Source organism: Vitis vinifera, chromosome 10 (assembly GCF_030704535.1).
Source record: "Vitis vinifera cultivar Pinot Noir 40024 chromosome 10, ASM3070453v1".
Lineage (NCBI taxonomy): Eukaryota > Viridiplantae > Streptophyta > Magnoliopsida > Vitales > Vitaceae > Vitis > Vitis vinifera.
The window spans coordinates 16,899,662-16,916,716 of NC_081814.1; the positions used below are offsets into that span (position 1 = coordinate 16,899,662).

Below are 17,055 nucleotides of genomic sequence, written 5' to 3' on the forward strand. Positions count from 1 at the left end.
TTAGCTTCATCCTTGCTGAGAAGTTGAAGGCGTTGAAGGCTATTCTAAAGTCGTGGAATAAGGAGGTTTTTGGGCAGGTGGGTGTCAATAAGAAAGTGGCTCTGGACAAGGTAAATTTCTGGGATGGTCAGGAGAAGCTTCGTCCCTTATCTTTGGAGGAATTGGAAGCTAGAAAGGCAGCAAAGGGGGACTTCGAAAAATGGGCCCTAATGGAGGAGGTTTCTTGGAGACAAAAATCAAGAGAAGTTTGGCTTAGGGAGGGGGATAGAAACACAGGCTTTTTTCACAAAATGGCTAACTCCCATAGAAGGAGAAACTGCCTGTCCAAGATTAAAGTTGATGGTGTATGGCTAACTGAGGAGCAGGAGATAAAGAGGGGTGTGGTTAGAGCCTTCAAGGACCAGTTGACTGACCCGGGGGGCTGGCACCCCTCTATGGAAGGTCTGGATTTTAATAGAATTGGTGATGAGGATGCAGCTGGTCTGGAGGAGGTGTTTTCAGAGGAAGAGGTCCTCAAGGCTCTTTCAGACCTGAACGGGGACAAAGCTCCGGGTCCAGACGGCTTCCCCATTAGGTTTTGGCAATTTTGTTGGGATGTTGTCAAAGAAGAGATTATGGGTTTTCTGTTAGAGTTTCATGAGCGCGGCAGATTCGTTAGGAGCCTAAATTCGACCTTCCTGGTCCTAATCCCAAAAAAACCTGGAGCCGAGGACCTTAGAGACTTCAGACCGATCAGCTTGGTGGGCGGATTGTATAAACTGTTGGCAAAAGTGTTAGCCAACAGACTTAAGAAGGTAGTGGGCAAAGTGGTGTCTTCAGCTCAAAACGCTTTTGTTGAAGGAAGACAGATTCTTGATGCTGCCCTTATTGCCAATGAGGCAATAGATTCTCTGTTGAAACGAAACGAGTGTGGATTGTTATGTAAATTGGATTTAGAGAAGGCATACGATCACATAAATTGGAACTTTTTGATGGTTGTATTGCAAAGCATGGGATTTGGGGAGAAGTGGATTGGGTGGATATCCTGGTGCATCTCTACAGCAACGTTTTCAGTTTTGATCAATGGCACCCCGGAAGGCTTCTTCAACAGCTCAAGGGGGCTGCGGCAGGGGGACCCCATATCTCCTTACCTATTTGTGATAGGAATGGAGGCCCTTAGCAGGCTGATCCATAGAGCAGTGGAGGGAGGGTTCCTTTCAGGCTGTAGGGTTGATGGAAGGGGTGGGAATGGGGCCTTAGTCTCTCATTTGCTGTTTGCCGACGACACATTAGTGTTTTGTGAAGCTTCCGAAGATCAGATGGTCCATTTAAGCTGGTTGTTGATGTGGTTTGAAGCCATATCAGGTTTGAGAATCAACTTGGACAAAAGCGAAATTTTACCGGTTGGTAGAGTGGAGAATTTGGAAAATTTGGCTCTTGAGGCTGGCTGTAAAGTGGGTAAGCTGCCTTCTTCTTATTTGGGGATCCCTTTGGGGGCAAACCACAAGTCGGTGGCTGTTTGGGATGGAGTGGAAGAGCGATTTCGGAAACGACTGGCCTTGTGGAAGAGGCAATTTATTTCCAAAGGAGGGAGAATTACTCTAATTCGGAGTACATTGTCAAGCATGCCTATATACTTGATGTCCTTACTCCGAATGCCAAGAGTGGTGAGTCTAAGGTTGGAGAAAATTCAAAGGGACTTCTTGTGGGGAGGGGGTGCTTTGGAGAGGAAGCCTCACTTAGTTAACTGGGATACTGTTTGCATGGATAAGAGGAAGGGGGGTTTGGGAGTTAGACGTCTTTCCATCCTTAATAGGGCCCTTCTTTGCAAGTGGAATTGGAGGTTTGCGATTGAAAGGGAGAACTTTTGGAGGCATGTCATTAGTAGGAAGTTTGGGGAGGAAGAAGGGGGGTGGAGTTCTAGAGAAGTGAGGGAGAGTTATGGGGTAGGATTTTGGAAGGAAATAAGGAAGGAAGGTGCCCTTATGCAAAATAAAGTCGCTTTTTTAGTGGGGAATGGTAGAAGGGTAAAATTTTGGAAAGATATTTGGTGGGGGAATCTCCCCTTATGCAATTCTTTTCCCTCCTTGTATGCTTTTGCTTCCTCTAAGGAGGCTTGGGTAGAGGAGTTTTGGGACACTTCGGGAGTGGAAGGGGCTTGGTGTCCTAGATTTTCTAGGCCCTTCAATGATTGGGAGGTGGAGGAGGTGGAGAGGCTTCTTTTGACAATCCGAGGCGCAAGGCTTAGTCCTATTATGGAAGATAGAATGATGTGGAAAGTGACTTCGAATGAGAGTTTTTCAGTTAAATTGCTCTATAATGATCTATCTTCAAGAAGAGCTGGTCTTTTCCCTCATGGGTTGATATGGAACCCTAGTGTGCCGTCCAAAGTGAGTTTCTTTGCTTGGGAGGCTGCTTGGGGTAAGGTGCTTACTATGGACCAGCTTAAAAAGAGGGGTTGGGCTGTTGCTAACAGATGTTTTATGTGCTGTGAGGAAGAGGAGTCAATTGATCATATCCTTATTCATTGCTCTAAGGCAAGAGCCTTATGGGATTTATTGTTCGCCCTTTTTGGAGTGTGTTGGGTCCTCCCTTATTCGGCTAGAGAGACCCTTATTGAATGGAGGGGCTTTATGTTGGGCAAGAAGCATAGAAAGGTGTGGAAGGCAGCCCCGTTGTGCCTCTTTTGGGCGGTTTGGATGGAAAGAAACAGGATTGCTTTCGATAATGAGGACTTTTCGGTTCATAGGTTGAAGAATTCTTTTGTTTGTAATCTTTGGGTGTGGACAAAATCAATTGTAAATGTAGATCCTCTCACTTTACCTAGTTTTCTTGATTGGCTAGGCGCTAGATGAGGGTCGGGTTTGTTTTCCTTTCTCTTGGGTGTGCTTTAAGGGTCCTTTGTATACTCCCTGTATGCTTTGGGCTTTCCTTTTGGTGCCCTTTTCTAATATAATTCTGTTTTTGCCTATCAAAAAAAATGAAAGCAGAGTTGAATGAGTTTGTCATTTCTATAATTATCGCTTGAAATCTATGACAAAGTCATCATTGTTGAAATGATGGATAGAAGTGGAAATTCTGTATCTACTTGATAATGAACTAACACAAAAATTATAGAAGTGTTGTTATATATGCTGTCATTTATATTCAGATTTTGATATCTGTAAGTTTAAAATTGGAAATAAAATAAAAGTGGGTTCATTAAGGGGCTTTAGCACTATTTGTCAATTTGGATAACCTACATGTGCACTGTTTATTTGCACCTTCAGATTGGGTTTGCATCGAGATGGAGAATTGATAGGTGGAGAAGTTTTGAAATAGAAAATAAAGGGTACCGGTTTGAGTCGTTCTAGCTGTATTCAGATCAGCTGCTAGTATGTCACCTCTCTGCAATTGCAGTTTGGGTTTTCTTTCTCTATAGATTTTAAATATTGATACATTGTAAATAACCCATGGTGTAGGACATTTTTTCCTTGGATTTGGTTCACAGACTAGTTGTGAATATTATTTAGTCTCTCTCTCCATCTCCCCACTCTCTCTCTCCTCTTTGTGTATATATATATAATATATCTTTTGAATGATTGAAAGGTAGAAGTTAGCTTACTATTTTTCTTTCTGGAGATTTCAGAGTAGGCTGTTCATGATCAACTTTATTTGACTTTTCCTGTGAACACATGTATAAATTCAGTTTTCTGTAATGGTGGAATTTCTGTTACTACCATTACTATTGTCATCGCTCTTGATATTTGTTTCAGTAAGATATGTTATTGATATTACATTGCATGCGATTATGTTTTTTGGGTGAGCTAGACCTGTCTAGCTCTTTATACAGTTTGTGTTGACTTGTAAGAAATGATATCATGTGGAGGTACCAGGATGGAATATATTATATCCTTTTCTTTTGTGGACATGTCATTCTCCGTTTGGTTGGTTCTATCCAAATCTTATTGTTAATATGTAAAAGTATCCTTTTGGTTCTATCCAAAAGTATCATTCTTTTGTACTTCTTAATTCTATCAATATATTTCTTTGTTGTTTCCTATCAAAAAAAAAAAAAAAATGTATTTGTCTGCCTTGAAAGTTCTGTTATTTGAGATTTATTTCCAAATTTCTGTAAGATATCTTTTTTAGCAATTTTAAGCATACTTCAGCATGCAAGAGAGAGAGAGAGAGAGGCTCTATTAGAAATTATTTTCATAAAGGACTATAAATTTACTTTTTGACTTCTTTTATTTGGTAGGATGGTGATGAGCTTACTGGTTTGCATTGTTTTCGTCACCTTCGGGATCGTGTAGCAACTTCAATAGATTCTATAAACAGGTTTGTCTATTCAACTGAGGTGACATGATTTTTTATTTTATTTTATTTTTATTTTTTTAATATTTTAAAAAAATTCTGTGCTAACTTGAGCCTGTTAGGAGTCTCTGATATTTCTCTTTTACTTCATTTTTCCGTGGGATATTTTAATGCTATTTGCTAAAGGTAGGAAAGAGAATATTTGGTAGTGTTGGTAAGCAAAGTTTTGCATTATTATATTGAACCCTTGGGTTTTCTTTCTATTTATTTTTTATAAGAAACTTTGGTCAATAAGGATAAAATCTTGTCCAGTTTCTTGTTTTTCTTTAGAAAAAGCACTCTGTTTCTGTGTCAGGGAAATCAACCAGGGAAGCTATTTACTTGGTTGATGGCATGGAAAGGTTCATAAAGAAGAGAGGTCTTCATGTGGTTTTAAGTGCCCTGGAAAAGCCTTGTGATGGGGCCCCTAGGGAGATGATGCTGAAAATTTTATAAAAGGAAAATAGTAGTTGATCAATATATTGATGCAATCACTGTAGGCTTTTCTCAAGGTAAACATTGAGTCTTTTACACTTTGGTTACAGAAATGGGTGAACTTACTAGGCAATTTTCATGATGAAGTGTCTGTTGTTTGTTGACAACATTGTTTTAATTAATGACAGTTAAGAGAAATCATCAAGTATAAACTAGAACTACATAGGAACTTTCAAATCTGAAGTTTTAGGATAAGTAGGATAAAATGAAATGCATTGAATTTAAATTTAGTAAAATACAAGAAAAAAAGGGAAGATTCAAATTAATGGTTTGAGATCCAAAGAGTGAAGTTTTTTCTTTTATCTAGCACATGATCATTCATTATTGTGAGTGGGCCCGAAGGTAGTCATTGACCACAAACCTATCCTATCTATAGCAGATGAGCCATTCCTTCTTCTTCTGGCCCAGGATATCACCATTGTTACAAAGACCGTAGATGCTTCCTTGAAGTGAACAAGTTCCCCTCTATATGGGTTTTGACTTCGAAAAAAGAGTGGACTCCAACTCCTCTCTTTTATTTTCTTGGTTGGATGAGAAACTCCTTGCTATTGTGTACTTATCAAAAAAAAAAAAAAGAAAAAAAAAAGAACTCGCTATTGTGTAAAGAATTGAGATTATTTGGATCTAGAAAATAAAAAGGATCTCTCCTTTCTCAAAGCATAGGTTTGTCTCTTTTGATATTCAACCTAGTAAGTTAGCTTCTTGGTTTAACAACTCCTACTCTTGGACTGCTAGGAGAATATAATGTTTTTGGTAGGGGAGAGCAGGTTTCAAATAAGACCTTGGGATTAGATTGAAAACACATCATTTTTGTAAACTAGATGAGAGTAGAAAACATTAGGGGTTGTTCGAGAATATTTTCAAAAATAATTATTAAAAAAAAAAAAAGAGTTTTGAGAACAATTTTTTAAAAACAGTTCAATGAGGTTTTCTAGAACAAAAGTTTGTTTAAGATCCTGGAATGTTCTCAACTTGTTTTTTATGTTCTAAATAATTTTTAAAAATAATTTTTATATGTAGCGGTTTATTTTCAATCATTTTCTATATTTGCACAATTATTTTTGAAAGCAACTCCAAGAAAACAAGTGAAAACAAATAAATTATGTTATTAAAAACACCTTGTTTTTAGAACAATTCTCAAAAACTTGTGTTGGGAACAATTAACAGCTAAATGTATTTTCTTGTTTTTTTTTGTTCTAAAAACCAAAAAAACTATTCTTGAAAATTCATATAATTTTGTCCACAATTATAAGGTTTCTATTTGTGGAAAGTCTTTTAGAGGTTTTTAAACTAGTTGTAGCCTTGTAGGTCTTTTCATGTACATTATTTGAAAAAAAGTTTTTTTAAAGGTGATTTAAAGTCTTCTACTTTCAACATTATTAGGATTGACACTAAGAGTCTGTTTGTCATTGCTTTTAAAATGCACTTCTAGTGTAAAAAGCATTTCGGAAATCAGACATTTGACAAAATTTAGAAAACACTTTTAAAAGGTTGAAAAATCACTTGTAGTGCTTCTTGGAGAAGCACTTGGTAGGCAATTCTCCCAAAAACACTTCTACAGAAAACACTTCCGTTAAAAGCATTTTGATAGAAACATTGTCAAAAGCACTCTATATGTCCAGAAGAAACATTTGTTGGTCTATGGGTGGGTGCTCCACTGTTAGAATGAAAACATGAGTTCCAACTTGTACAACTTTTCATACATCTGGGTTGTGTTGATCATGTGAACAACCATGGTCAAATTTCATTTTCTTTCACTAATTCTTCTGTTCAATTATTTAATCTTCTTTCAAACCCAAATGCACCTTGAGCCCATTTAGTGAGAATTAAGAGAAATATATCATTGCATAAGTCTATATCGTAACTTATCAAATTCATTAGCCCATTTAGTGAGAATTAAGAGAAATATATCATTGCATAAGTCTATATCGTAACTTATCAAATTCATTCTTGTAGCATTCTTTCAGCAGAATTCATGCGTGCATCTATACATGATGCTGGAAATATGGATGCTGTAATTCTGTCAAATGCAAAAGCAGGGGCTTCTATTATGACAAATGGAAAGGATGAAGACGTAAGCATGTTTCTGCCTCTGATGCTGAATCTTTGTGGTTTTACTGTTCCCCTTTACACTCTTTGAATGTTTTGGTATGTTTGATTAGGCATAAGTGTATGTCACATGTTTAACACTCAAATTTTCCACATTAGTTGTACATGAGACTTGCCTAGGGTGGGTGTAACTTGCTAACCTTTTCTACTTGTCCTCTTTATTATCAGCCTTATTTTTTTTGAGCCATTTCTGAGATGGTAAAAACTTTTCTTATCAATTTGAATTAGTAAATAAAAATTTAAGATATTGATTGGCTGGTTTTCTCTATTTTATAGTTATGCTCTTCTTATCTTTATGATGAAGTTCCTAAGAGAAATACAACTATGGGAGGTATGAAATCCCTAGCAAACTCCTCTAACTATGAGGCACCACTTATAGCTAACTGATCCACTACCTAGTTGGCTTATCTAGGTGTCCAAGAGAAAGAGTAATCCAAACCCATGAAAGATGTCTAATTTTGCAAAACTATGCATCTAGGTTCTAGGACCTCCTCTTCCCCTGAAACACCTTAGAGAGAAGAACAGTTCAATCTCCTTCCACCTTGAAAATTTTCATGCCCAAAAAACTGCCTTAATCAGACCTTTCTGCAAGGCAAACATCTTAGCTTTGTTGGTGAAACCAGAACCAGCTTTATTAGGCAAAGATCTGACATGCTACCACAATGATCTTTGGTAAGGCCACCAATCTCTATCTGGGCAGGGGTCCCTAGAAAACAACTGTCAAAATTAAACATATAATGGAGGGGATTTCCATGCTGCTTTGATCCTAGTTCCCCACTTGTTAACTCTATACACCTCTCCCCAATCCTGCATATACTAAATCCCTCAGCCTTGAGTTTCTGATCTTTCCTGTTCTGATGTGTGTTGTGAGTGGTTTCCAGATTCCTGGTTTTCATGTGTAGCATCTTACCATGCAAATCTCATTCTCTGACTGAATTTTGTTTTTGTTTCTGTCTTCCCCATTTCTGTACTAGGCAGTCTGGTTGGTTTTGCGTACTTTTTATTTATTTTTATAAGTAAGAATATTGTATTACGAAAAGATGCTAAAATAGCGGCTTAAGATGTACAAGAAAGAGACACTCACCCCCTTATAGCTGAAACAAAAAAAGCTGTCCAACAAGATGTACAAAAACCAACCCCTCCTTGAACGGGAACCTACCCAATCAATGAAATCAATTAGTGTTGAAGGACCATCTTTTATAAATAATTTAGACTCCGACCAAAGTAAATATACAAAAAACGCTTTCAGCTTTTGCATGGACAAAACACCGCCTTCAAAGGCAATTCTGTTCCTTGCCTTCCAAACTGGCCAAAACAAGCATAAAAAGCCTGCATTCCAAACTGTTCTACGCTTTTTACCCATAAAAGACCCTTTCCACCCTAAGAAGGTTTCCCTAACCGAGGAAGAAAACACCCAAGACACTCCAAACAAAGTAAAAAACAACTTCCACACATCCCTTGTCTTTTAGCAATAGAGAAGAAGATGGTCAATGGACGACTCATGCGCTTGGCACTAATAACATCTATTTGCTAAAGCACAACCCCTCTTCTGAACTTGGTTCAAAGTTAGAACTTTTCCCCATGACGCTTCCCAAGCAAATAAGCTTACTTTTGGCTGCACACTAGAGTTCCATATTATCTTCATTGGGAAACACCTTGTTGAGTCCAACTCAAAGGCTTTGTAAAGAGACTTTACCGAAAAATTGCCATCCTTTGATTCCACCCACCTCACCCTATCCTCCTCATCCACAATCACTCTCTTCCCACTCAAACACAAAAACAAGTTTTCCACCTCATCCATCTTTCCTCACTTTCTGAAACAATCCAAACATCTTTCACCCAAGCCTCTTTAGAAGTAGCTAAGACAAATAAGGAGGGAAAAGATTTGCACAAAGGTGTAGATTCACACCACTTGTCCTTCCAAAAATTCACCCTCTGCCCATTTCTCACCACAAACCTAGCTACAATTCATAGAGGTATAAAATCTCCTATGAAAGAAACCATATGTCTAGCTCCACATTTTGCTAACAACACATCGACTGCATGATTGTTTAAGTGAGGATTCGAAGAGAATAACATCCCAACTCTGAAGAAATATCAATAATTTGGAAACTACCCATCAAACTTCCAGTGAATTCTTTCTGTCTTTGTTGTTGATGATATAACAATAGCAGAATCTAGGGGTAGAGCAAGAAACATTTTTCAGAGGGACAAAAAAAATAGTTTCATTCTAGGATTACAAAATCCAGAATGAGTGACCCATTGAGCCTAGTGGTAAAAGCAAATTGGAAAGGTTGAAAGCTTTTGCCTATGGCAGCCTTCCCAAAAAGGTTAGAATCTTTGCCTCAATGGCTAAAGCTTTGACTTGCAGATTTCGCAAATGCTCTTACCGCTGTTCCAAAATGGTCCATAAGCAAACTCCAATCCTTAGCTGCCCTGGGTTGCTGAAGGCACCCATCAAAATTTAGCTTAACAAAACCCATGGGATGTGGTAGCCATTCAAAAAGTGCCTTTTTAATCAACTTCATGGTTCTGCAAACTTGGTTCCAATCTAGCAAAATGATTCGGTACTTACAAGAGTTTCACTGATAGAAGCCCACAGGGAAGAAGAGAACTAAGACAAGTCCCAAACTATTTTTAGAAAACTCCACCTATCCTAAAAAATTCTTTCTTTCCTTTCCTGCCAAATAGGCCTAATTAGAATGAGGCTAACAATGTGCCAAAGAGAGGCTAACATTGGAACTGATATTGCGATTTTATTTTGACTACTTTGGTTTGTTTATTTCTATTTGAATATATATATATATATATTTTTTTTTTTTAATTTATTAAATGATTTTTAGGAGCAAATCTGCTAGGCAATTATCAAATTAATGACTGGATTTGCTATGTTATCAGGTTAAGTTGGATGAGGAAGAAACTTCTAATTTCCGAGATCGTCTTCTCCCTTTCATTATTGGATTGCTGAGAACTGTGAGTAAGCTATATGCAGTTATGACTACATGAACTGTCTATTATCTGTGAAAAACAAATTTTACACCTTTATTTCCTGGATGCTGAGGACTTGAACATGTGAATTATATCATACATCATGATCTTCCAATTTCTGTCAATAACTACACGGTTTCACTTAACTTTTGCCTTTTATGAATATATCTATTGAAACTAATTGTCATTGTGGATTATCCACTAAATTGCTTATGACTTCATTGTGGACTTGTCTTCATTCAGATCCTGAACATCTGCTGAGTAGTTAACTTTTTGAGGCTTTTGTTGGTCTTGCAAGCGTTGTGGGTTGCTTTTGTGGTTTTGGCTCTTCTTTGTTATGTTTTGAAGGATGTATCACCTTCCTTATTTTCTTTCTTCTCATTGTTTACATAAAAAATAAAAAAAAGAAAGAAAACTAAAGCATTGTAATATAAACAAGGTAGTAGGCATCATTATAATATATTTAAAGAGGTAGAAATTCTTAGCCCTCAAAGGGCTTTGTAGGAAGGATGTAATCACTGGGACATAATGTGATCATTAAAGTATTACCGAATATGTAGCATGAATAGGAAATAGTGCTTAAACAGGGAACTCAAAAATGCAGAAAGAGGAAATTAGGTTAGATTTGATAGCATAAAATTATTGATAAGAATTTCAAAATGATTTTCCTTATTTGTGAACCCATAATTGTCAACAATTATTTTGTTGTGTAAACATAGATAAAAAGTCAGGTGGAAGATGGGGCTTGCTACAAAATTGAAGGGTCGATGGTGTTGAGATGGTCATGTGTTGGTTGGATTTTAGGGTTAGCCATGAACTGCTAGATATTTGTAAGTTAGCAATTGTAACACTTGAAGGTCCATGTTTTGAGGTCTTAGGGTCACATGAGGAAAGAGGGTAAAGTACCAATGAGATGACTTGTTCCAGATTTGGAGGTCTTCTAAATCCTTGGCAGAATTGCTGTGTCTTATTCATACAGAGTGGTGGGACAACAGGTCACCCAAGGAAAGACAGTCATTACCAATGAGGTAATGACCTGTTCCAGATTAGGAGGCTTCTTAAACCCTTAGCCTCAAGTGATGTGTCCTATTGATAGAGTGGTGGGACGATAGATCCCCTTTCCCTTTACCATTGAGTTTTTTTTTTGTGGTTATGACATAATTTATTCGAGATGGTCCATATTTGTTCAATCCCCTCTATTGCTAAAGGTATTGGGAGGAATTTGGAGGAAGAATGCTTTGGCAGTGGGCTATGCTTTCCATCTAGGTGATTTTCTTGGAGAAGAATGCTGGAATTTTTGCCTCAAGTGGAGGTCTAGAGTTTATAGGGCACCATCCACTACCTCACTTCTTTTTGAGGTTAAATTTGAAGCAATTTTTACACTTTTTTTTGGTGCATGATTATGATGGATTGGAGAGAGGTAAGTTGTACTAACAGGAGGAGGTTGATGTTAGGGCAGTGTGGAAATCCCTTTCCATTAGGGTGCTTTATGTTTAACTTAATAGTGATTTGCTTGGGAAATGGAGGCAGGCAAAATAGGTGGCATTCTTTGAGCTCATTATGGTTGGGTGGTCAAACCTTTCTAAGACCAGCTGGTTTTGGTTTGATCATCAAGGCTGAGATCTTAAATTTGCTGGAAGGTTTGATTGAGGCGGTTGTTATGGTAGATAACTGATTCTCTCTCTAAAGCGATGTCTGTGGGCATACAGATTTCTGAATGGAAGGGGACCCCCCCCTAGAGACTAAATGGGTAGATTTGCAAAACTATAGTCTTTTAGGGGTTTGGATTGCTCCTCTCATTGGGACCATAGATCAGGTCATATAGGGTATCATTTGGTTAAGTGTGTAAACTGGTTGGTAGAGGTTCTGGCCTTGAGTTTTATCTCTCTCAGGATCCCTTGTTGGTTACGTGGGTCTTGGCTTATCATCACCTTTTTGAGGCTGCTTTTATTTTATTTTTGTACCTTTTCTTTTTGGTTCGACTAGAAGAATATCCTTCTTTCTATTATGGTTTCACCGTTAACGATTGTTTCTTGTTAAGAAAGAAGATCATCATCATATCCCCACCTCTTTTGCTCATGTGCTACATACATGCATATGTGTATGTATGTATATGTGTGTATATATATATATGTATGTATGTATGTATGCTTGTATATGAACAGTTTCTGATGTAGAAGAAGAAGAAGACGATGAAGGAACACCCTATATATATAAAGAAGAGATCATATACATGGCAGGATGAGAGATCCTTCAAAAGGAAGACTGCAAGAAGGGAAAACAGAGACAAAAATTAAAACCTCTGAAGGGGTTAAAGTTTGGAATTTTGGCATGTCGACTCTCCTACTGTAAAAGAATATAAAGAAGAAACAAAAATAAAAAAATAAAAAAATAAAAAAAGTAAAACAAAAAATCTGGTTCTGAGATTTGTCAGTTCTGCTTGACATTCAACATGTATCCTTCCTATTGTCGATCCCAATAATCACATTGTACAATAAATTCGTCCATCTCAATCTATTTGATGCATCAATTTTTTAATCTCTAAGAGGTGGAGGCAATCTGATGATATGATGGTCTTTTTCAGGCAAAACTCCCATCTGTGTTGAGGATATATCGTGATACACTTACAGCTGATATGAAAACTGCTATCAAGACTGCAGTTGCAGAGCTGCTTCCAGTTCTTGTTGCCCGACCATTGGATTCGGATTTTGCACCAGGAGAGCGAATGGTTGATGCTGATGGTGAGTAGTTATATAATAATTAGTCTTTAATGTGTCTTTCTGCAGCTCGAAATATCATAGGCAGCCATTGTGTATGTTCTAATATATTAGGCTCTATGCAACACTTAGCAGATGGAATAATTTTATTATGCTCCTGTTCCATTTGTTCCTGTTTTTTAAGACCTTATTTGGCTACTCAGGTGGAGGTTCATCACTTGCAAGCAAGTTGAGAAGCCTATCATCAGAAAGCTTTGTTCAACTTTTAGGTGCTATTTTCAAGATTGTCGAGGTAATGTATACTTGGAAATACTTGTATACATTCTAGATATTAATTTGTTGAGTTTGTTTGGCTTTAAGGGCCATAGTAGAGAAAGGTTCAAAAAGGTTTCTAGAGGATGTATTGCAATCTTGATAGGTTCTTGCATGAGGTTCTTCCATGATCTTTATGCCAAACTTTCTGACCCTAGTGCCAATCTACAGGGAAATGATCTTCAAATTCTCTTGGTCGCCATGGAAACTTGAAAGCTACAATTGTATAAGTTTTTTGAAATTTGTAATGTTATATCACCATATGTTTTATTGTAATTATGTTAAGTCAACTAACTCAACTAAACAAAAGCAAATATACCAGAAACTACTTAAGGCTACATGAACAATTTTTCCTTCATTCTTCTTTATCTAGGGTTGCATCCTCTATGGCAATCATGCCTTGTTTTTTTTTTAATAAGCAAATCTCCCCTATTCTTTTAGCCTTTCTCCTGTAGTTGTCGTGTCATCAATTTGGAACAAATAATTCCTTACTGGTGCTTACAGATCTTAACAACACTATCTTATACAACTATAAAATTTACATTAATGCATCATTTCATGTGTATTATTTTTTAAATTTACTTGTCCATTTTGTGAAGTATAGCTAGCCCAACCTAGTTCTACACCCAAGAGAGGAGGTAAATTTTTAAATAATACTAGAAATTAATACAAATTTAAAGGCTAAACGTAGTGCAATAAAGTAAAGAGCTAGTAAAAGAAAGAGAAAGAGAGAGAGAAGGGTGCAAACAAAGATTTATAGTGGTTCGACAATCTCCTACATCTTCGCCTGCTAGCTTCTTCTCAAGTTTGGATGCTTTTCCACTATTCCAAGAGCTTCTAGAACCAAAGCTCTTCAAGTCTTACACGCTTGGATTCCAATGTCCAATGGACCCTTTTTTTCCCTTTTTGGGTAGGTAAATATTTATTGTATTTATAGTGCCTAACAAAATAGTGCATTGAAGTATACATGGTGTGTACAAAGGTACCACATAGCCATATCAAGTAGCGAGGTATGCAAAAAATGACCCCTATCCACTACGTTGAGCTCAACCAGTCAATGAATTCCAACATGTAAAAGGAATCAACTCCTATGTACACTATAGGCCACTCCGAAAAATTATACATAAATGATTGTTTGAGTGCTTGATTTGCTTTTTCAGTATTCACAAATGCTTGCCTATTTCTCTTCTTCCATGTGGTTCAAAATAGTCATAAGGGAGCACTTCTTCAATGGCCCTTTACAACACTCTTAAGTGTTCTTCCAAACACTTTGAAACTCTTTCATAGAAAAGGCAACTAGGGTTTATTGAGAAATACACGAACTAGCTAGAAATTGAATACAATGAAGATGGTAGCTAGGCACAAGGTGCACTAAGTAAGATTTCTCTTCTTCCATGTGGTCCAAAATAGGCATAAGGGAGCACTTCTTCAATGGCCCTTTAGAACACTCTTAGGTGTTCTTCCAAACACTTTGAAACTTTCTTTCATGGAAAATGCAGCTAGGGTATATCTAGACATGCACGAGCTAGCTTGGAATTGAATACAATGAAGATGGTAGCTTGGCCCAAGGTGCACTAAGTAAGATTTGCAAATTTTGGAGTAAATGCACTTAAGAAGAATATAAGGCTCCTTTATGAGTGATGGAATTCATGTTCAAGAGTTGAAGTTTTCATAAAATGAAGCCCATGAGCTTTGTTTAGGTTTTTCTGGCACAAAGTTACAAATTAGTTGTTAAAAACAATTTCTTATGCAATCAATCGACTGTGCGATTGACTAGAAAACTAGCCATTAGGGTTTCATGTGACCATTGAGTGACTAACTGGTCAACCCAATCGGTTGACTGGATGGTCGACTGTTTTCTCAACTAGTAGCCACTGCCTGCCACACTATTCTATGCACCCTTTCAAGTGATGGACAGGTCGACCACCCATGCTGGGAAGCCTGCCTTGTGCAATTTTGTGTATCCAAGCACCCACTTTGAATTCTGACTAGCTGCGATTTTGCTGTTAAACTTGAAAACTTTTTTCTTTTTGGAAAAAATCTTGGAAAATAGTAATTTATCATCACCTTTCCTAATAGAATTGTTTCATCTAATTTTATGTTCCAGAGCCCTCTTGTACAAAAAATTTGGATGAAAATTCTTTTAAAATTTAGCATGGCCAAGACTTTTTTTTTTTTTTGATCAGAAACGAAGAAGATTATATTAATAAAAGAACAAATACATGAGAGAAAAAAGAGACAAAAGAAAGAGAAAAGAACCAAAGGAAGGATGAGAGTTCCTTCCTACACAAGAACCAAGGAAAAACACCCAACAATCTTCAAACTTTTGAAACGCAAACCCCAATCCAATTGAGTTGTAGAATGCTTAGAGGAACTCCTCTAAAAGCTTCAGTACAAGAAGCCCATAAAGAAGAGTAAAACTGTATCAAATCCCAAACCATCTCTTCCGTTCTCCCTTTATCCTCAAAGATTCTATTATTCCTTTCTTGCCACACCATCCAAATCAAAGTAAGGCAAGCAATTTGCCAAAGTGTCTTGCCTCTTACTGAGTTTCCCAAGCCTTTAAAAGAAATAACCAACATGTCCTCAATGCTCCTTGGAGGGACCCACATCACACCTACTAGATTGAACAACCTGTGCCAAAGTTCAATGGTGACGGGACAATGAAGAAAAAGGTGGTCAATCGACTCTCCATTTCCTTTGCAAAGAATGCACCATTGAGGACAGAGGGCTTTGTAGGGTCTTCTCAATTGCAACTTGTTATTAGTGTTTACCTTCCCATGTGCTACTAACCAAGCGAGGGCCTTAACCTTTGAAGGGACTTTTGAGCTCCATAAAAACTTGGCCGGAAGGAACATTAAAGGATTTGAATCTTTTGACAAGGCATAGAAAAAAGATTTCACAGAATACGAGCCTGACGAAGACAAAGACCACGCTCTTGAGTCTGATGAGGAAGGGGAAAGAAGCACAGAATGAAGGGAGGACATTAATCTCTGAAGGAGATCAATTTCTGAATCCGTTAGATTGTGGCGAAAGATAAAATTCCAAGACAATGGTAAGGAATTGCCAAGGACATTTGAGACAGTAAGGTTTTTCACAGAAATAACTCTGTAGAGATCAGCAAATTGAGAACACAAAGTTTGGTTTCCCCACCAAAGATCTTCCCAAAACCGAATTCTCTCCCCATTGCCCACCACTAGGCGAACAAAAGGGGAGAACTCTTGGAAAACTTGAGCAATAGCCTTCCAAGGACATCTGTGAGACCATCTAACCACCATGTTGGCGTCCCATCCATTAGGATGTGTCCCATATATACTCGCAATAACCTTATGCCAAAGACCGCTCCTTTCTCTAGGGAACCTCCAAAGCCATTTCCCTAAGAGGGCACTATTTCTCATAGAAGTCTTCCCAAAGCCCAAACCTCCCATCTCCCTTGGTCTACTGACAACCTCCCATCTGATTAGGTGATCTCTCTTCCCTTCCCCGGCCCCAGACCAAAGAAAATCCCTTTGCATCTTCTCAATCTTTGAAGCTATAGATACAAGGATTTTGAAGAGGGAGAGGAAGTAGCTAGGGATGTGAGACAGACAAGACTGAATTAAAGTAATCCTCCCTCCCAAAGACAAATAGGCCTTTTTCCACCCATCCAGCCTCCTCGAAATTCTCTCAACCACTGGATCCCAAAATCCTATTGTCTTTGGGTTCCCTCCCAAAGGAAGGCCTAAATAAGACAAAGGCCACTCTGACACTCTGCACTCCAAAACCAAAGCCAAACTAGACAACATTTCCTGCCTAGTGTTAATACCTGAGATGGTGCTTTTTTCTAAGTTGATTTTTAAACCAGATACTTGCCCAAAAACCAAAAGAATAATCTTAAGGTTTTGAAGAAAATCCAAAGAGGCTTTAGAGAAAAATATGGTATCATCAGCAAACTGTAACAAGGACACTCTAGTCCTATCCCTCCCCACAAGGAAACCCTCAGTTATCCTAGTTTCCTCAGCTCTAATCATCAACCTACTTAGAACATTTGCTACTAGAGTAAAAAGGAAAGGAGACAGAGGATCTCCTTGTCTCAAACCTCTAGAGGCCTTAACCCAACCCTTTGCATTCCCATTAACTA

General features: G+C 37.8%; 1 protein-coding gene across 2 annotated transcripts in view; it reads left to right on the forward strand.

Moving 5' to 3' along the window:
* Positions 1-17,055, forward strand: part of LOC100264854 (vacuolar protein sorting-associated protein 54, chloroplastic) — a 48,848-nt gene that overhangs the window by 12,368 nt on the left and 19,425 nt on the right. For both annotated transcript variants that reach the window (XR_009466804.1, XM_059740302.1), the window contains exons 3-7: positions 4,220-4,299; positions 6,766-6,883; positions 9,817-9,891; positions 12,491-12,647; positions 12,827-12,915. Coding sequence is in view for 1 of the 2 variants with exons in the window: in XM_059740302.1 (XP_059596285.1) it covers positions 4,220-4,299; positions 6,766-6,883; positions 9,817-9,891; positions 12,491-12,647; positions 12,827-12,915 (519 nt within the window). In the remaining variant the exon portion in view is untranslated. The remainder of the gene's footprint in view (positions 1-4,219; positions 4,300-6,765; positions 6,884-9,816; positions 9,892-12,490; positions 12,648-12,826; positions 12,916-17,055) is intronic.